This window comes from Podarcis raffonei, chromosome 2 (assembly GCF_027172205.1).
Source record: "Podarcis raffonei isolate rPodRaf1 chromosome 2, rPodRaf1.pri, whole genome shotgun sequence".
NCBI classification, from domain to species: domain Eukaryota; kingdom Metazoa; phylum Chordata; class Lepidosauria; order Squamata; family Lacertidae; genus Podarcis; species Podarcis raffonei.
In genome coordinates this window covers 44,784,769-44,800,454 of record NC_070603.1, presented here as the reverse complement: position 1 = coordinate 44,800,454, position 15,686 = coordinate 44,784,769, and the positions used below count along the sequence as shown (strand labels likewise).

At 46.1% G+C, this 15,686-nt stretch overlaps 1 protein-coding gene across 16 annotated transcripts in view; it reads right to left on the bottom strand.

Moving 5' to 3' along the window:
- CACNA1A (calcium voltage-gated channel subunit alpha1 A) overlaps positions 1–15,686 on the bottom strand; it is a 275,590-nt gene that overhangs the window by 54,364 nt on the left and 205,540 nt on the right. For all 16 annotated transcript variants that reach the window (XR_008328860.1, XM_053376385.1, XM_053376381.1 and 13 more), the window contains 4 exons: positions 8,890–9,006; positions 8,208–8,273; positions 7,211–7,326; positions 6,639–6,789 (listed from right to left, as the gene is read on the bottom strand). Coding sequence is in view for 15 of the 16 variants with exons in the window: in XM_053376385.1 (XP_053232360.1) it covers positions 6,639–6,789; positions 7,211–7,326; positions 8,208–8,273; positions 8,890–9,006 (450 nt within the window). In the remaining variant the exon portion in view is untranslated. The remainder of the gene's footprint in view (positions 1–6,638; positions 6,790–7,210; positions 7,327–8,207; positions 8,274–8,889; positions 9,007–15,686) is intronic.

The following is a 15,686-nucleotide window of genomic DNA, read 5'->3' as shown; positions in this document are numbered from 1 at the left end:
GGACCAGCAGGGGGAGAAGTGGAGTTCCAAGGGAAAGTGAGTCGGAGGGAGGGCTCAGAGACACTTCAAGCGAAAACAGTGGGGAGATTTCAGGACCTCCTGTAGGGACACCCACTCCTCGCCGGAAACTGTCACGCCCAGAGTCCAGAAGACGCGTTTCCGTTAAGGAGCTTTTATGCTGGAAGAAGTTCCGTAAACGCCCACTGTCCGATTCAACGAGCGACTGATGGAGCCATGCTTAAGGCGCTCCGTCACAGACAGAGGTTTGTGGACTTAGCCAAACTCTGAGGGACTAGGATTTTACGCACAAGCAGCTCACCATCCCATCACAGCAATCGGACAGTGCCTGAAAGCAGCTTGTGCAGAGAGGCATCATGAGCAACCCAGCCGGAGCCGGGGGAGCAGGAGGAGCTGGAGAGGGTCCAAGCCTGGAAGAAAGGTACAGGGTGTTGGAAGTCCAGCTAGCACTGCAAACGGTGAGGCTAGAAGAAAGGAGGGCGCAGGATGCAGAAAAGGCAAAAGGTGCTACACTAGCAAGAAAGATGCCAGGATTGGTGCAGAAGTTTGGGGGGGACCCCAGGAACTACCAAGCCTTTAGGACAGAGATGCAGTATGCTCTCGAACTGCAGTTTAACGACTTTCCCGACGAGGCATCGCGAGTGGCGTTTGTGATTGGCCATCTCGAAGGGGGGGCGAGAGACTGGGTTAGACCCCTGATGGCAGGGAATAGTGAAATGCTGAAGGACACGAGGAAGTTTTTTCGCGCCATGGATTTGATGTTTTCCAGCGAGATTGAACAGGGACTGGTGCGCAGACAATTGATGGCTTGCAAACAGGGGAGCCGATCGGTTCGTGAGTACTGGACTGAGTTTACAATGTTGATACATAAATTGGGATGGGACCTATCGGCGGAACCCATTCAAATGCTCTTTGAAGAAGGGCTTTCTTCGGCGGTGAAAGACGAACTTTCCCGGGCGCCCAGGGCGGAGTCTATGGACCAGCTGACCAAATCAGCGCTGACCATTGGAGCGCGCCAGGAGGCAAGAGCCTTGGAGAAGCGGGAGGGGAAAGGAGAGCGTTGGAGGGATTTCCGCATTCCAGAGATTCCAGAGCCAAGTTTCCCGCCAGGAGAGCCGATGGAAGTTGGAACAGCGCGCGCGCGCGCAGTTTCAAATCCCAGTGAAGGGAGGAAGAAGGAGGGAAAGAGCGCCAAGAAATGTTATCTCTGCCAGCAGCCAGGTCACTTTGCCAGAGTCTGCCCGCAAAGAAAGGAATGGCAAGGGATGGCAGGAGCTGTTGGGGGGAAGGAGGAGGGAGTCCAGGAGCCAGTAAAAGCCAACGCCTGGCTGCCACCTTCAGGGCACTGCAGCCAGGCCAAGGAGCAGTAAAAGTGCCCACTCCGGAACCTCCAAGACCAGCCCTAGTAATAGAGGTGTTGCTAGAGCTGGCAAACGGATACCCACTAAAGACAAAGGCGCTGTTGGACTCAGGCAGCTCCTGTAATTTTATGAGTAAGGAGTTTGCAGCTGAACACCAGATACAGACACTCCCTTTAAGCAACCCCCTGCAGGTGACCACGATCGATGGGAGGGAGCTGTTGGGAGGAGAAGTTAGCCTACAGACCGTCCCAATGGTTATGAGGGTGGCCAGGCACACCGAAAGGATAGCGTTCAATGTGGCCACCCTGGGAGGGGCTCCCGTCATTTTGGGAATGAGCTGGCTAGCGTTGCATGACCCGCTAGTGGGCTGGCATCAGAGAGTGGTCTCCTTTGGGTCAGCACATTGCCTGGAACACTGCAGAGAGGGAAAGGTGGCAGAAGGGGCAAAAGCCTTTCTAGCAGGGACGGAAGTGGCGGACAAAGGGAAGGTGCCCAAACAATACGCTGACCTAAGCAAGGTCTTCAGCGAAAGGGAAGCAGATAAACTACCACCGCATAGAGACTTTGACTGCCAAATTAACCTGGTCCCTGGGGCCCAGCTCCCCGTGGGCAAGCTGTACGCCATGTCAGACAGGGAAATGCAGGAGTTAAGGGAGTTTATTGATAAAAACCTGAAGAGGGGCTTCATCAGAGAGTCCAGAGCGGTGGGGGGGAGCCCAGTGTTTTTTGTGGACAAAAAAAACACGGATAAACCCAGGCTTGTAGTGGACTACCGGCGGCTAAATGCCGTGTCAGAACCAGTGACTTTCCCCATGCCCAGGATTGATGACATTTTGACCAGGGTGAGGAAGGGAAAGATATTCACGAAACTGGACCTGAGAGGGGCATACAACCTGATACGAATAAAGAAAGGGGATGAATGGAAAACCACCATGTTCACCCCTTTGGGGGCTTTTGAATATCTCGTTATGCCATTCGGATTGCAATCAGGCTCCGCCTGTTTTCAATCGCTCATGAACCATGTCCTGGGACCTTTGCTCTACAAGAATTGCGTGGCCTTCCTCGATGACGTGCTGATATATTCAGAGAATGAGGAGCAGCATGTAAAGGATGTCAGGGAAGTGCTGAGCCAGCTACAAGCAAACCAGCTGTGGGTGAAATTGGAGAAGTGTCAGTTTCACACCAAGGAGGTGGAATTCCTGGGGTACCGCTTATCAGACAAGGGATTAGCCATGGATTCAGGCAAGGTCCAGGCGGTGCTGGAATGGAAGACACCGAAAACGAAAAAGGATGTGCAAAGGTTCTTAGGGTTTGGGAACTTTTACCGTAAATTCATCAAGAACTTTGCCCACTTAACGGCTCCCATCACGGACTGTCTAAGCAGCAAGAAGAAATTCGTTTGGACGGCGGAGGCGGAGCAAGCATTTGAGGAATTGAAAAGGGCATTCGCTTCGGAAGAACAGCTCCTGCATGTGGATTTACAAAAACCCATGAGAGTGGAAACTGATGCCTCAGACCGGGCGGTGGGGGCGGTGCTGCTTCAGCCAGGGAGCAATAAGTCGGAATGGAGACCGTGTGCCTTCTTTTCGCGTAAGCTGAACAAATCCGAGAGGAACTACACCGTATATGACCGAGAACTACTCGCCATTCACGAAGCGTTCCGGAGATGGAGACACTTACTAATTGGCGCACAGCATAAGGTGCAAGTGTGTACGGACCACAAGAATTTGGAGTATTGGAGAACGGCACGAGTGCTAAACCAACGACAAGTGAGATGGGCCCAGGAGTTCTCCAAATTCCATTTTGAAATCTGCTATGTGCCAGGTCCAGAAAACATCAGAGCGGACACTCTCTCTCGCAAACCTGAATATTTGGAGGGGGAGGGAGCGCCTGAAGAGAGACATATTATCCCAGAGGACCACTGGGTGTGTGGGGCGGCCTGGGTGGGGCAAAGAGAACTGGTAGAGGGAACGGTAAATGATGAATACGCCCAGGATAAGCTCAGAGGTTTAAGGAGAGAGGGAGAAGACCCCGGAGGTTTTGAAGAAAGAAACGGGGCATTGTATTACAAAGGGGCACTATATATACCCGAAGGGGAATTGAGGGGGAGAGTACTCAAACAGCTGCACGACAATCCCACAGCGGGGCATTTTGGGCAACACAAGACCATGTGGTTGGTGACCAGGGAGTTTTGGTGGCCCAAGGTGAGGGAGGATGTACGGGAGTATGTGAGAAGGTGTGACCAATGCCAGAGAGCCAAAGGAGAAAGGCGGGCACCAGCGGGGTTATTAGAACCGTTACCCACACCAGAACGACCGTGGGAGGCGGTATCGATAGATTTTATGACTGATCTGCCTAAATCCCAGGGGAAAACCGCCATACTAGTCGTAGTAGACCTGTTAACTAAGATGGGTCACTTTGTAGCTTGCTCACATGCAGTCACGGCGGAAGAGACAGCGAAATTGTTTGTAGAACATATTTTTAGGCTGCATGGCGCCCCCTTGAGGGTGGTCTCCGACAGAGGGAAACAGTTCACGTCCAGATTCTGGAGGAAACTTATGAGCTTGTTGCACGTAGAGGTCAACTTTTCGACTGCCAGGCACCCTGAGACCAATGGGCAGGCGGAGAGGGCAAACGGTATCCTCCAACAATACCTGAGGTGTTATGTCAATGACAGAGAGAACGATTGGGTCGAAAAGTTGGCGCTAGCGGAATTTGCTTACAATAATGCAGAGAATGTGTCCACCGGGATGAGCCCCTTTTTGGCTAATTATGGGTGCCACCCCAGGGCGTTTCCAGGGGGAGGAGGGGAGAGATGGAGTGTCCCGGCCGCTGAACATTTTGTAGAAGAAATGGAAGCGATCCATCGTCAACTCCAACTCAACTTAGAAAGGGCCAAAGAAGAATATAAGAGGCAGGCAGACAAGAGCAGAAGGGAAGGTGAAACCATTAGGGTGGGGAGTCAGGTTTGGCTATCAACCCAAGGGTTGCCATTCAAGGGGGGTTGCAAGAAATTGAGACCCAAAAGATTGGGACCATTTGAGGTCATCCAACAGGTCAACCCAGTGGCTTTCAGACTCCGGTTACCGAACCACATGAAACTGCACCCAGTATTCCACAGGTCATTACTGTCACCATATAGGGGGGAAGGTGAAGGGGTATCCACACGGGGGCCAGCCATAGAAGAAAGGGAAAGCAGCAACCATGTGGCGGAAATCATCGACTCCAGGTGGAAGGGTAATCAGGTGGAGTATTTGGTCGCGTGGGAAGGGGAACCGGAGTCGGAAAACACCTGGGTGACGGCAGAGGAGGTCCGTGACGAGATCTTGATCGAAACCTTCCACCAAAGGTTCCCCAGGAAACCTCAGCCAGTAGCGAGGTTCCGGAGGGAGTACTTTGGCACCACCGACGATGAGGAGGAACTGGAAGGATTCAGGGAATCGGAGTTGGAAGGAGGAACAGACTCCGATGAGGAGGAGTACTTGGAAACCGGAAACAGCAAGAGGTGGAGGGAAGTGTTCGAAACTTCGGAAGATGAGGGAGGTTCCTTCAGGGGTTTTGCTCCCTCGCCTCCTGCAGAGGAGGGGAGGGAAGGGGGTGAAGGGGGCCCTGGAGGGGAGGTGGATGTCAGGGAACTGCCATCTGAGACGCAGGAGGTGAAAGGGCTCACGGAGGGTGAGAGAGACCATTCAGCTGAGGAGGGGACCAGCAGGGGGAGAAGTGGAGTTCCAAGGGAAAGTGAGTCGGAGGGAGGGCTCAGAGACACTTCAAGCGAAAACAGTGGGGAGATTTCAGGACCTCCTGTAGGGACACCCACTCCTCGCCGGAAACTGTCACGCCGAGAGTCCAGAAGACGCGTTTCCGTTAAGGAGCTTTTATGCTGGAAGAAGTTCCGTAAACGCCCACTGTCCGATTCAACGAGCGACTGATGGAGCCATGCTTAAGGCGCTCCGTCACAGACAGAGGTTTGTGGACTTAGCCAAACTCTGAGGGACTAGGATTTTACGCACAAGCAGCTCACCATCCCATCACAACACCATCTTTATTAGAGTGGATAGAGAAGGTATGGTCTATCATAACAATGACTTAACTTATTTTAACAGAACACATGTAAACCAATCAAACAAAATCATGGAAAAATGGGCAATGTTCATTATGTTCTAGAATTATAAATAACAGGGCAATGTATATATGACGCTTTCAACTGATTGCACTTTTACAAGATGTCAATAAAAATACTAATAATTAAAAAAATCAAACTCTCACATGGTACAAGACTATGTGGGGAGAAGTGTATTGTTCATCAACAGGAATTGTACAGGTACCAGCTAATAAAAGTATATGATAGTTGCACAACCACAGAAGTGCTCGCTGGAGGGAAAGTTGCATTCTTCATGTGATTAATATTTGAATGCTAGAAAAAAGCGATCTTCCTCTGGCAAAACACCCAAATGTTTATAATGCTATTAGGAATGCCTTCTCTGATTGACACTTATGGCACTTAAAAATACGTGCGTGCCAATCTAACACACTAAAAGCACACAATACCTATTTACCCACCTTCCCCATTCATCCCCTTTGCTCATTCTGTTACTGTACGGTTGATAATAATTGTCAGGGAACTGACATTGGAGCGAGAGGCGAAGGGGAGGCTCCCAGATGATGCTGGCGAAGGACCCAGCAGCAGGGGGAGAAACAGCTCAGTAGAGGGGGAAGCAAATCAGCGCAACACCAGGGATAAAGGGGGGCAGATGGGGGAATCGGAGAGAGGGCTCCAGGACTCTTCACTGGACATCAGTGAGGAGAGCACAGGTCCTCCGCTACCCACGCCCTTCCTGCGCAGAAGACTCCCGCGCAGTGAGAGGAGGAGGAGACTGGGTGTCAAACAGCTTTTATGTTGGAAGAGGTTTAAGAAACGCCCACTGACGGATTCTGCCAGCGACTGAGGCAGCCACGATGAGAAGGGCTGTGCAGTCAGAAAGGTTTAACAAGGCAAATTAGCCCAGAGAGGCGCCAGTTTACGCACGAGTAACTCATACCCATTACAATAATGAAAAACATTGTCTCTAAAAACAAACAGCCCTGTAATACCAGCATCATGTTGCGGAAAGATGTCCTAATCCCCACAACAAGTGTTTACTACTGCATAATGAAACTGTCATCTTAGAAAGGTGGTCTGCTGGCATCCTGGTTCTATCAAACTGTGTATCACAGTCCTATGTCCCCCCCCCCCGTTCCCCTTTATGAATTTTGACTCACCAGGAAAGAGCACAAGAAGATGAAGGAAACAAAATAGAAGTATGCAAATTCATTGCCACACTCTCTGCCTTTGAGGTCTGCTTTCTCATCACAGAGCTTTCCACTCAGACAGGAGAGCATGATCTCATGCCAAGCCTCACCTGTGGCACTTCTAAGAAAGCGAGAAGAGAAAAAGACAGTGAGCATTGGGGATCCATCACAGCTGGGATGGCAGCATTTCCATCTCAATAAAGGTCCATAACAACCAATAAAGGTCCATAAGTTTTGGGGTCTCACAAGAGAACTGCAGCTACCTTCAGAACACATGGGTGGTAGTTACAGAAAAATCCCTTGACTGTGATGTAGAAGCTTGTTAATACAGGGATTTTTCATTTAGCCTGTTGATTCAGTCACTTTTTGGATGAGCAAAAGAAGTATTGTATAGTGCAATCTCTGATCCTTTAATGAAATACTCAGTTTGTTTTAGGTACAGCTACTGCCCCGCATCTAGGAGACTGTACATCTTTTGCATTGGGCAGGGCCTTAGCTAGATGAAGTGGGCTTCCTGCACATGAATAAGGTCTGGGCCTCACCTAAAGAGAAGCATTAGGGCTTGAAAGAATGTGCGGAAATTGTTGTGCTCGGTGATGGCAGGTTTCTCATCTTCGGACATATCTTCATCAATCTCAATGCTAATGTTACCAAAGACCTGAGAAGACAAACAAATAAAAACAAAATGAAGAAAAAGCCTTGAAATACAAAAGATCCAAAAAGAAAACTTCAGGAAAGAGTAGGCTTCCAAACATTGCTATCTAGTGGTGGTAGAGCCATTGCTTGTAGCAATGGATGTCGGTCACCTATAAGTGAGGCTAGGTGGGGCTCATTTTCATGTTTGGAGAGGAAATGAAAAGGTAATCTGTTCCCGACCACAGCCTACATGGACTAGGGACAACAAAAGGCCAGAACAGGCTGCCAGCAGTTGAAACCAACCCCAGGCAGTTTATTGTGGGGCTGGTTACAAGGACAGACTGAATGTAAGGTATCCCAGCAAAAAACAACTTGCAGAATTCTTCCAGTACCAGTCACCTTAAATAGTCCTGCAGCAAAGTGGGTGCTTCAGGATGAATACTTAAAGGGGATGTGCCTCATTCTCTGACATCAAATCTCTTCTGATAGCAGGAGTGGGACAGTGCAGTTGTACACTAAGCTTTTATAAGGCAAGGTAAGGCAATATTACAGGGACAACACTCATCCTAACCTGGAATGCTGTTATAACAATGAGGATGACAGGCACCAAGCTGTCTGTCTTCAGCTTGTACTAGGGTTTATTGTACAAGCAGGAAGACCTCAGGCATGTTGCAAGGGTGAGGTAGATGTTCTCGACATTGACACTACAATGTGCTAGAGCACTCCATAAGTTAAGTCTTCTGCAGTTTGGGGGCAGCTCCCAACTAGGCTGGTCCTCACTTTACAAGTTCAAAGGCTCCAGCACAAAAACAGCAGTATGTTATTGTACCTAAGCTAAGCACTAGAGGCATTGCAGCATTCATGGTGAAACCCAGCATGGGATAGTAGCTTACTGGCACTTACCTGCATTCCAATAATCGCATAAATGAAGAAGAGCATTGCAATCAGCAGACACACATACGGAAGGGCCTAGTGAGGGAAAAACATGAGCATACATTATTATTTTTTAAGTTTCACATTTTGTGTGTGTGTACCACACTTGTTTTACTGGGAATACGGCTCCCTTCTTCTTACAAACTGATTGCTGTCACTGAATCAATGAAAGAGACTGCTTGTAGGCCAGTCTTCCCCATCCTGCTGCCCTACAACTACCATCAGCCTCAGTCAGTATGGTCAATGGTCAGGAATGAATGAGGATGGGAGTCAACTGGAGGGCACCATGTTGAAGAAGGCTGTTGTAGACTCTATCACTCCTTCCTCCAATCCCTGCCACATCGTGACTACAGAAATCGTGCAGTGATTACTTACCCATGCAAAAGGGTGAGTTAATGGAAAGCTACTCATGAAATATGATTCAACTTCAACAACATGAAAGAAAGTATTCATGATTCAAAGTGCATGATAAGAGGTGGTGAATGAACAGAGAAATAAACAGGTAGATGGATGAGGTTGGATGTCTCTAGCTATAATCTCCTAAACTTTCTGCACTCCTACTACTTCCCTCCCTTTCTCTCTCAACCACCCACAACTTCAAATCTCAAGGAATCCAAGTTAGTAGCTCAATCCTAAAGCCCTTTGTTATTACCTTAAAGGACTGGACAAAGGTCCAGAGCAGGATGCGGATGGTGTAGCCTTGTCGGAGCAGCTTAATGAGACGGGCAGCTCGAAACAGCCTAAGGAAACTCAGGTTGATGAAGTTGTTCTGGGGAGATGAAGGGAAAGTGGCATTAGCTGGATCAGGGCGGGGATATGGTGACCACAGACTCAGGGGGTTGGTAAGAAAACAAATGCAAACCAACTCTGCAGTGGTTAGTAAGGATCACTGAATAGCAAAGAAAGGGAGAGGGATCACACACATGAAGAAAATTAGCATGATAATAAGGCCACCTCTCTACTTGGAAAATCATCCATTTGGAAAATCAGTGATAATTCATTAGCACATGATTACATTTTTTAAAAATATACCCACAACCAAATGCACTGATATTTTTTGACACAAGCAGGCAGAACATTATTGTGTGGCCTCACATCACACATGTTCTGTGCACACAAATCTGGAGAGAGGAGAAAGCAAGACAAGTGCCAGTGAGGAAGAGGAGAGCTGAGAAATGTCTGGAGACTTGCTATCATATCATTCTCGATGCAAAATGCATCTGTTCTGTGCACCCAACAGGTGTTGGGCCACAACCCAAGCCCTGAAGGAAGAGCTTAGTTCAACAAATTTGTAGCTAAAAGAAGGATTTGTGATTCTGGCAAGATAGGAAAAACATTCTCCTGTTGGGTTCACCAAGATGCATTTTTATCTGTCTCCTTCAGAGGAAATGGCATATAAGCTTCTGGGATAAAATGAATACATTGAAGTGTGACAATGTACTTCTTAGTTGCAAAGTGTTCTATGGCCAGACACCCACAGCCCCTGAGGGCGGAAGATGCCCAAGGTTTCTGAGGGTTAGGATATCACCTGAGTTTGGACAATAGAATATTGATGTATGTGTTTGTGTATCTCTAGTAACTACCACTGAGACCTTCAGACACTTTCTAAAAAAAGAGTTCCAGTAAAGGTTGGAAGAAGGGCCTAGCACAGAAAAAGATAAACTTAGATACAAAATGCCAACTTATATTTAACTCATGTAAGAAACACATGAGCTTTATCCCTGGGCAAAAGCCCTTGAACAGGAACCTGTATTTTAGCCCCAGTATGAACGGTTAAGTGATTTAGTAATCTATGCACCATGGACCTTTCCTGGGTTTCGATATTGAACTCAATGGAACCACACTTTGATCTCACTGGAACCAGAATTGCATGTTCAAGCAATGAGAACACTGTAAAGGGACAACCTGGCTGGCTCTAACGGTTCCAAAGAGAATTACCATGTGGCTTCACCATAGTACACTAAACAGTGCAAGTGATCTGGCGGATTGAGTGTGTAGGGATACCTATGCAACATACATCACAGGAATGAATGTAGTTGCACCAACATCTCCCTCAAGACTCATGAAAGTACCTGTGCTACAGCGCCCCTCATACACAAACTCCAAAGAAAACTGCACGAAAAAGACTCAGGCAATACACATGCCAAAAGATTGGTGTGACCACTCAACATGTACCGGCTTGCTACATGCCTTGCTCTATAATTATAAAACAAAGACTGAGGAATTGCCATGCAGTTACACAGTGGACATTATAAGTGTGTGATAACACAGTGGACATACAGTGTGGTTCTTGCAACCAAATATATCCATGTACAGTAATAGGATTTATTTTCTCTTCCAAAAAGAAACCTAATTGCTGCATCTTCACTCTTTATATGCATGTGTTTGCATGTGTGTTCCGAGAAGCTATAAGCCCATCCTTCTCCAACCCTCCAAAAAGGCTGTTCCTCTAATTGGGATTTCAGTGGACATGCATGGTGGCAGTAGTGGAGGTGGCTCTGTGACACATACAATGGGGTGAAACCAGTTTCTTAAAACTGCCATGCTCAGATCATGCAGGACAAACAAAGAATGATATTCATGCAGAGGGAAAGAGAGACAGGCAGGGGACCCACACCCATTTCCAGTTGGAAATATATGCCCACACAGACCATTAGGAATGGTGCCACACACCATTCTCTCTTTCCTATTAACCACCTGTATTCCAAAGTTCACTACCTACATTACTTTTTAAGCCTATTCTAAGGTCAATATCTTAAGTGGACAATCTTTCAGCCAAAACATTTAGCTCTTTTGTTTAAACCAATATATATATTTCAGCTCTGCCCCTTGCCTTTTGAATCTTATTCCAGGACACAATGATGCAGTGAAAGTAAACTATTTAACCGGTGGAAACCTGTGTCAGACTAGATCTAGAAACACGCGCCCCCCCCGGTTCCACTGTCTCTAGTCCTCCGAACCTCTCTTGCCTGCCCATTTCCTTTCAGACAAAATCCACAGTCCTAGCTCAGCTTTCTTCTTGTATCCTACTTTCTTCAGTTCCATTCCATGTCTTCACCTACAAATTTTATTGCATTTTTTCAGTCCACTCTACTTTGCCCCACACTTTTTATTCATCCTGTCTCTTTTGGCTAACAGTCCTAGCACTCTCCTGCCCCAGACATACACCATACACCTGCCTCTTGATCTTACACATTGTAGAATTTCTTCACTGCCGCCTCCTCCTTTTCTTTTTTGCCTCAACTCCCATTGCTGCTTTTTCCTAGCTCACCTACCCTTCCTTCAGATTCCCTGCTTTCAGTCCATTTCCTACTCTGTACCATTCATTCTGCCTCCCTTCTTCTGAACACTTTATCACTAAGCTTCACTACAGGCCAAGATTTCTTCAGTCAAACTGTCAATTTAGCCTCCCTCAGAAAAGCTGGACTTTAAGTAACAATGTCCTTTCAGCAACTGAATATTTAGATCATTGTACCAAGTCAATGTATAGGAGGCATCACTGCTTCAAGCTATGCATTGTGTCTGTGATGTGTGTCTGATTCAATTTGAAGTTTTCTCAACAGATTCCTCTTTGTTAAATATGTGAAATGGACGCACATGCAATCTTTCAAAATTAATGTCTACCCTAATCTTAAGAGGGGTATCGGTGTGTGTTAGAAAAGTAAGACTGAATGTGGCCCAGAGAAATAAAATTAAGGATTTCTCTTTGACTCACCCTCCACAACTGACTCTCAGGAAAAGGGATGTTAATATCCCTCTCAATACTCCTAAATGGGCTTGGGCTAATTTCCATAGTTATAATGATATTTTACTTCTTCTAAGGAATTGTTCTACCTCAACTGACCAAAGCAGAGGTTGTCTGTGCATGGCTGAAAGTGTATGGAGAATACTAATATCACTGAGAGGACCTTAGGGTCAGTTCATGTGTGAGAAAATGTGTTTGCATGTGTTGTGTTTAGGTGGTAAGTGGATACCCAGCTAAAGTTGTATGCATTAAGGGAAGGTTAAATGTGAAAAGTTTTGAGTGAATGGGCATGCGTGTGCATGCAGAATGAAGCTGGGGGTGCAGGGCTTTTCTGTACTTGTTCAGATAGCTATTGACAAGTGGGATTTTTAGGTCTTCTATTTGACTGCACACACACTGCAAAAACTATGTGCCTGGAGGTGAGGCCAGATGATATGCAAAGTATCTGTAGTATTTCAACTGTGGTGGATGCTCCACCCATGCAAACTGTCATCAGGTTTTGTATGTCATCAAGTAAGGCACTTGCATGTTGAATTCCCATCCCAAGTTTTCCCCCAGACAGAAACTGACACTGGCCCTGGGTCAGAACCCAGCAACTTGCAGATACAGCTTTCTATCTACCACCATATCCTTTTAGAAAGTCTATCCATACTGATGCAAGTCTTAGATTAAATGTAATCATCTCTTCAGAGATTGGCATCACCAAGGCTGCAGTATTACTATACCATATCCCTCAATCAATCAATGTTTATTATGGCAAACAGCCAGCATATATACCACATCCCTGCTATGGGGTTACTGGAAGCCATATGTGAATCTGAATAAAATAAGTGACACAATATGGGGTAAGTGGGGGGACTAAAAGCGGAAGCTGCCCAGTAAACTGCAGGCATCTTTGGCTCAAAAGATCATGCAATGCGCCAAGAAGATGCTTTTGATTAATGTAAGGCACTTAGGCTTGAGAAAGTAATCAAACCAACCGGATCCTAGATGCAAACATTGAGATGGAGAGGATCAGAGAAGGTCAGGGAAGGGTGGGTGTTTTAATACCGCAAGTTGAGTTCCAACCAGCAAACGGAGAAATGCAGAAGGCAGTGATTTCATTTTTGGTGATGGGAGAGGGATCAGGGCAGGGAAGTTCAGAAATATTCATTAGCATGGACACACAGACCAGTTCATGGATGGACAGATGGATTTTTCATAGTGCATTTTGATTGGATGACATTTTCAGAGGGTGTTGCGCCAAAATAGAACAATATAAAGAGACAGCATGGAAAGAAGACAAAAGACAAAGTCATTATATATCATACATAGTCTTGGGGAAGGAGACCCCTAGCCCACCCTTCTCCCACACTCACCCCTTTCTCCTGTCTTTCTGGAATTTAGGAAATCCATGACTTTAGCATTCTGATCTTCCTAACCAAAATATCTACACATTTGGCTTTACCTACAGGCTTCCAGCATAAACAAAACTTTTGTTGACCTGCCCATATTATTTTGGGAGGTAAGCGAGAGAGGGAAACTGAGGCACATATTGGAACAGGGACTTCCATGAGTCAGTGCTATTAATGAAAGTTACTTACCAACACAGTTCTTCAAAACCCATCTGTGAGGTCACTTCTTTGAGTCTGAGCACTATGTGTCCTTAGACTACCACCTTCTAAAATGTGAAACTTGTTGGAGTGACCTAATTTCTCCATCTTTCAGTGTGGTAAGTACTCAAAGAAATGCTATATGAACAAAGTTGCATAATACGAAGTTGCAGTGTTCAAAGAGTTTGGGCATTCAAAGGAAAGCCAGGTACAATTACAGGAAGGCTCCTTGTAATTCAAGCTACTTGTAGGTAACTTTCACTTGCTCTTAGAGCAGCCATACGAATGGCCATCCAAGCGTACTGGAAATGTGTGGAAGCCTAACTACTTGGAAAAGATCACGCATATACGAATAAGTGGCAGAACAAATGTACACCACAGTTGTAGTAAAAAAGATGACTTAGCAACCACAGACTTGAAATACCTACTGTGTTCTAAGCAGAACGTATGGGTTCATTTTAAATCTCCTTTGGGTGGTGGGAATTTAGACTGGGAAACCCACTTCCCATACAGGCCTTTCCCATATGGGACTGCTAATCTAATTAGAAAAAAACAAAAACAAAACAGAAGCCTAAACCATGGAAGATCCTGATCATGAATCTCCTACATCAGGTCTAGTTTGGCCCCAAGATAAAAGACTGAAAAAAGGCATAATAACCCAAAATGGTATTGGTGGTTGTACAACTTGCACTAAAGGAAGAGATCCATTCAGAATGTGGAGCACAATGAGGAGTTCATACCTATTTATACTGGAAGTTTTGCATTGTCTCTGGAAGGTCTCAGATTTTATCTCCTAACTGAAGTTCTGCCCTTGGATGGTGGTGGGAGATCTCCTGCACCTCTAGATGTCTTTTTATTGTGCATTTATGATTTGTGCTCATGATTATGCTGGGGCAGCTACTCTGCTTTTGATACTGTTCACGCTTACAAAAAATTTGGGGCAGAGATATTGCTTCGTTTCCAGTCTATCCATGTCCTGTAGTGTCTTGCCAAAATCCTGTAACTTTTTATACCACAGCTGTTCAGGGGGTAGGGTGTTGGTCCCATTTTTGTTGTGTTATAGTGCAAGAGTGCCCCTCCAGAAAACACTGGGAAAGAATCGTAGAATAACTTAAAAAAACAGAATATGTGCGGCTGGTACAATATAAATCCACCACTAATGCACTATTAAAGCATCAATGATGTGTTGCAGAACACATATGAAACCCCCCACCCACAGCAGTCTGGGGGGGGGGGTTCCTGAGCATATTTAGTGGCCACAGAACATTAACAGACTATTGGAGGGTAGGAACTGAGGTTGCGATGGAACCAAGTGGTTAGCGTCCTGAGCAGCAACACTCCACATTGCAACATTTTGCTTTGACAAGACACTTTGAAGGCCAGCACTAGCTTTTGCAATCCTCATTTGAAGTGTTCTCAGTACATAGCTAAACTGTTCAGTGTTTCCTGTGTAGTGCCATTCCTTTGTCAAAGTAAATTTAAATAACCCTTTAGGTCAAACAGAAATGAATCACTATGCCATATTGAGAAATCTAGAAGAATGGGTGTTCTTTAAACACCTTCATCACCTGTGAGGAAATGTGCATAAGCAATACATATGCTCCCTTGGTACACATACAGTGCACACACATGGGCATTTTGGAATAGTTTGCCATGCATGCATATTCTCTGGGAAAGACCTTTCCTGATAATTTTAGTAGTTCACATGTTTCATGTTCTAGCCAAAGGCCATGACAGAATAATTGTAGTAAGAAAGAGTTTGCTGTGCTGTGTACTTCCCAAGACCAAGGATAAAGAAAATTATCACCATCAAAGAGTTCTGGACAAAATTGACAGAAGGATTTTGCAGTTACTGTAGGCAATTGGAAACAAGTCTCTCCATGCCTGGTTGTGCCATAAAACTTATGGAAGCCTTTCCAAGGTTAATGCCTCAGTTTCCCTGGTCTATTCCTGCTGGAAGCACATTGGCCTTTGAATGGGTGGGTTGTTCTGCCAATTCCCTGAATTTGTCATGGCTCTGTATCATTTCAGGATGTTCATTCAGATATCTTCCCCTGCTCCACATCTCACTGTGGGCTAAGCTACTTATGACATGGGAGATCCGTGATCAAA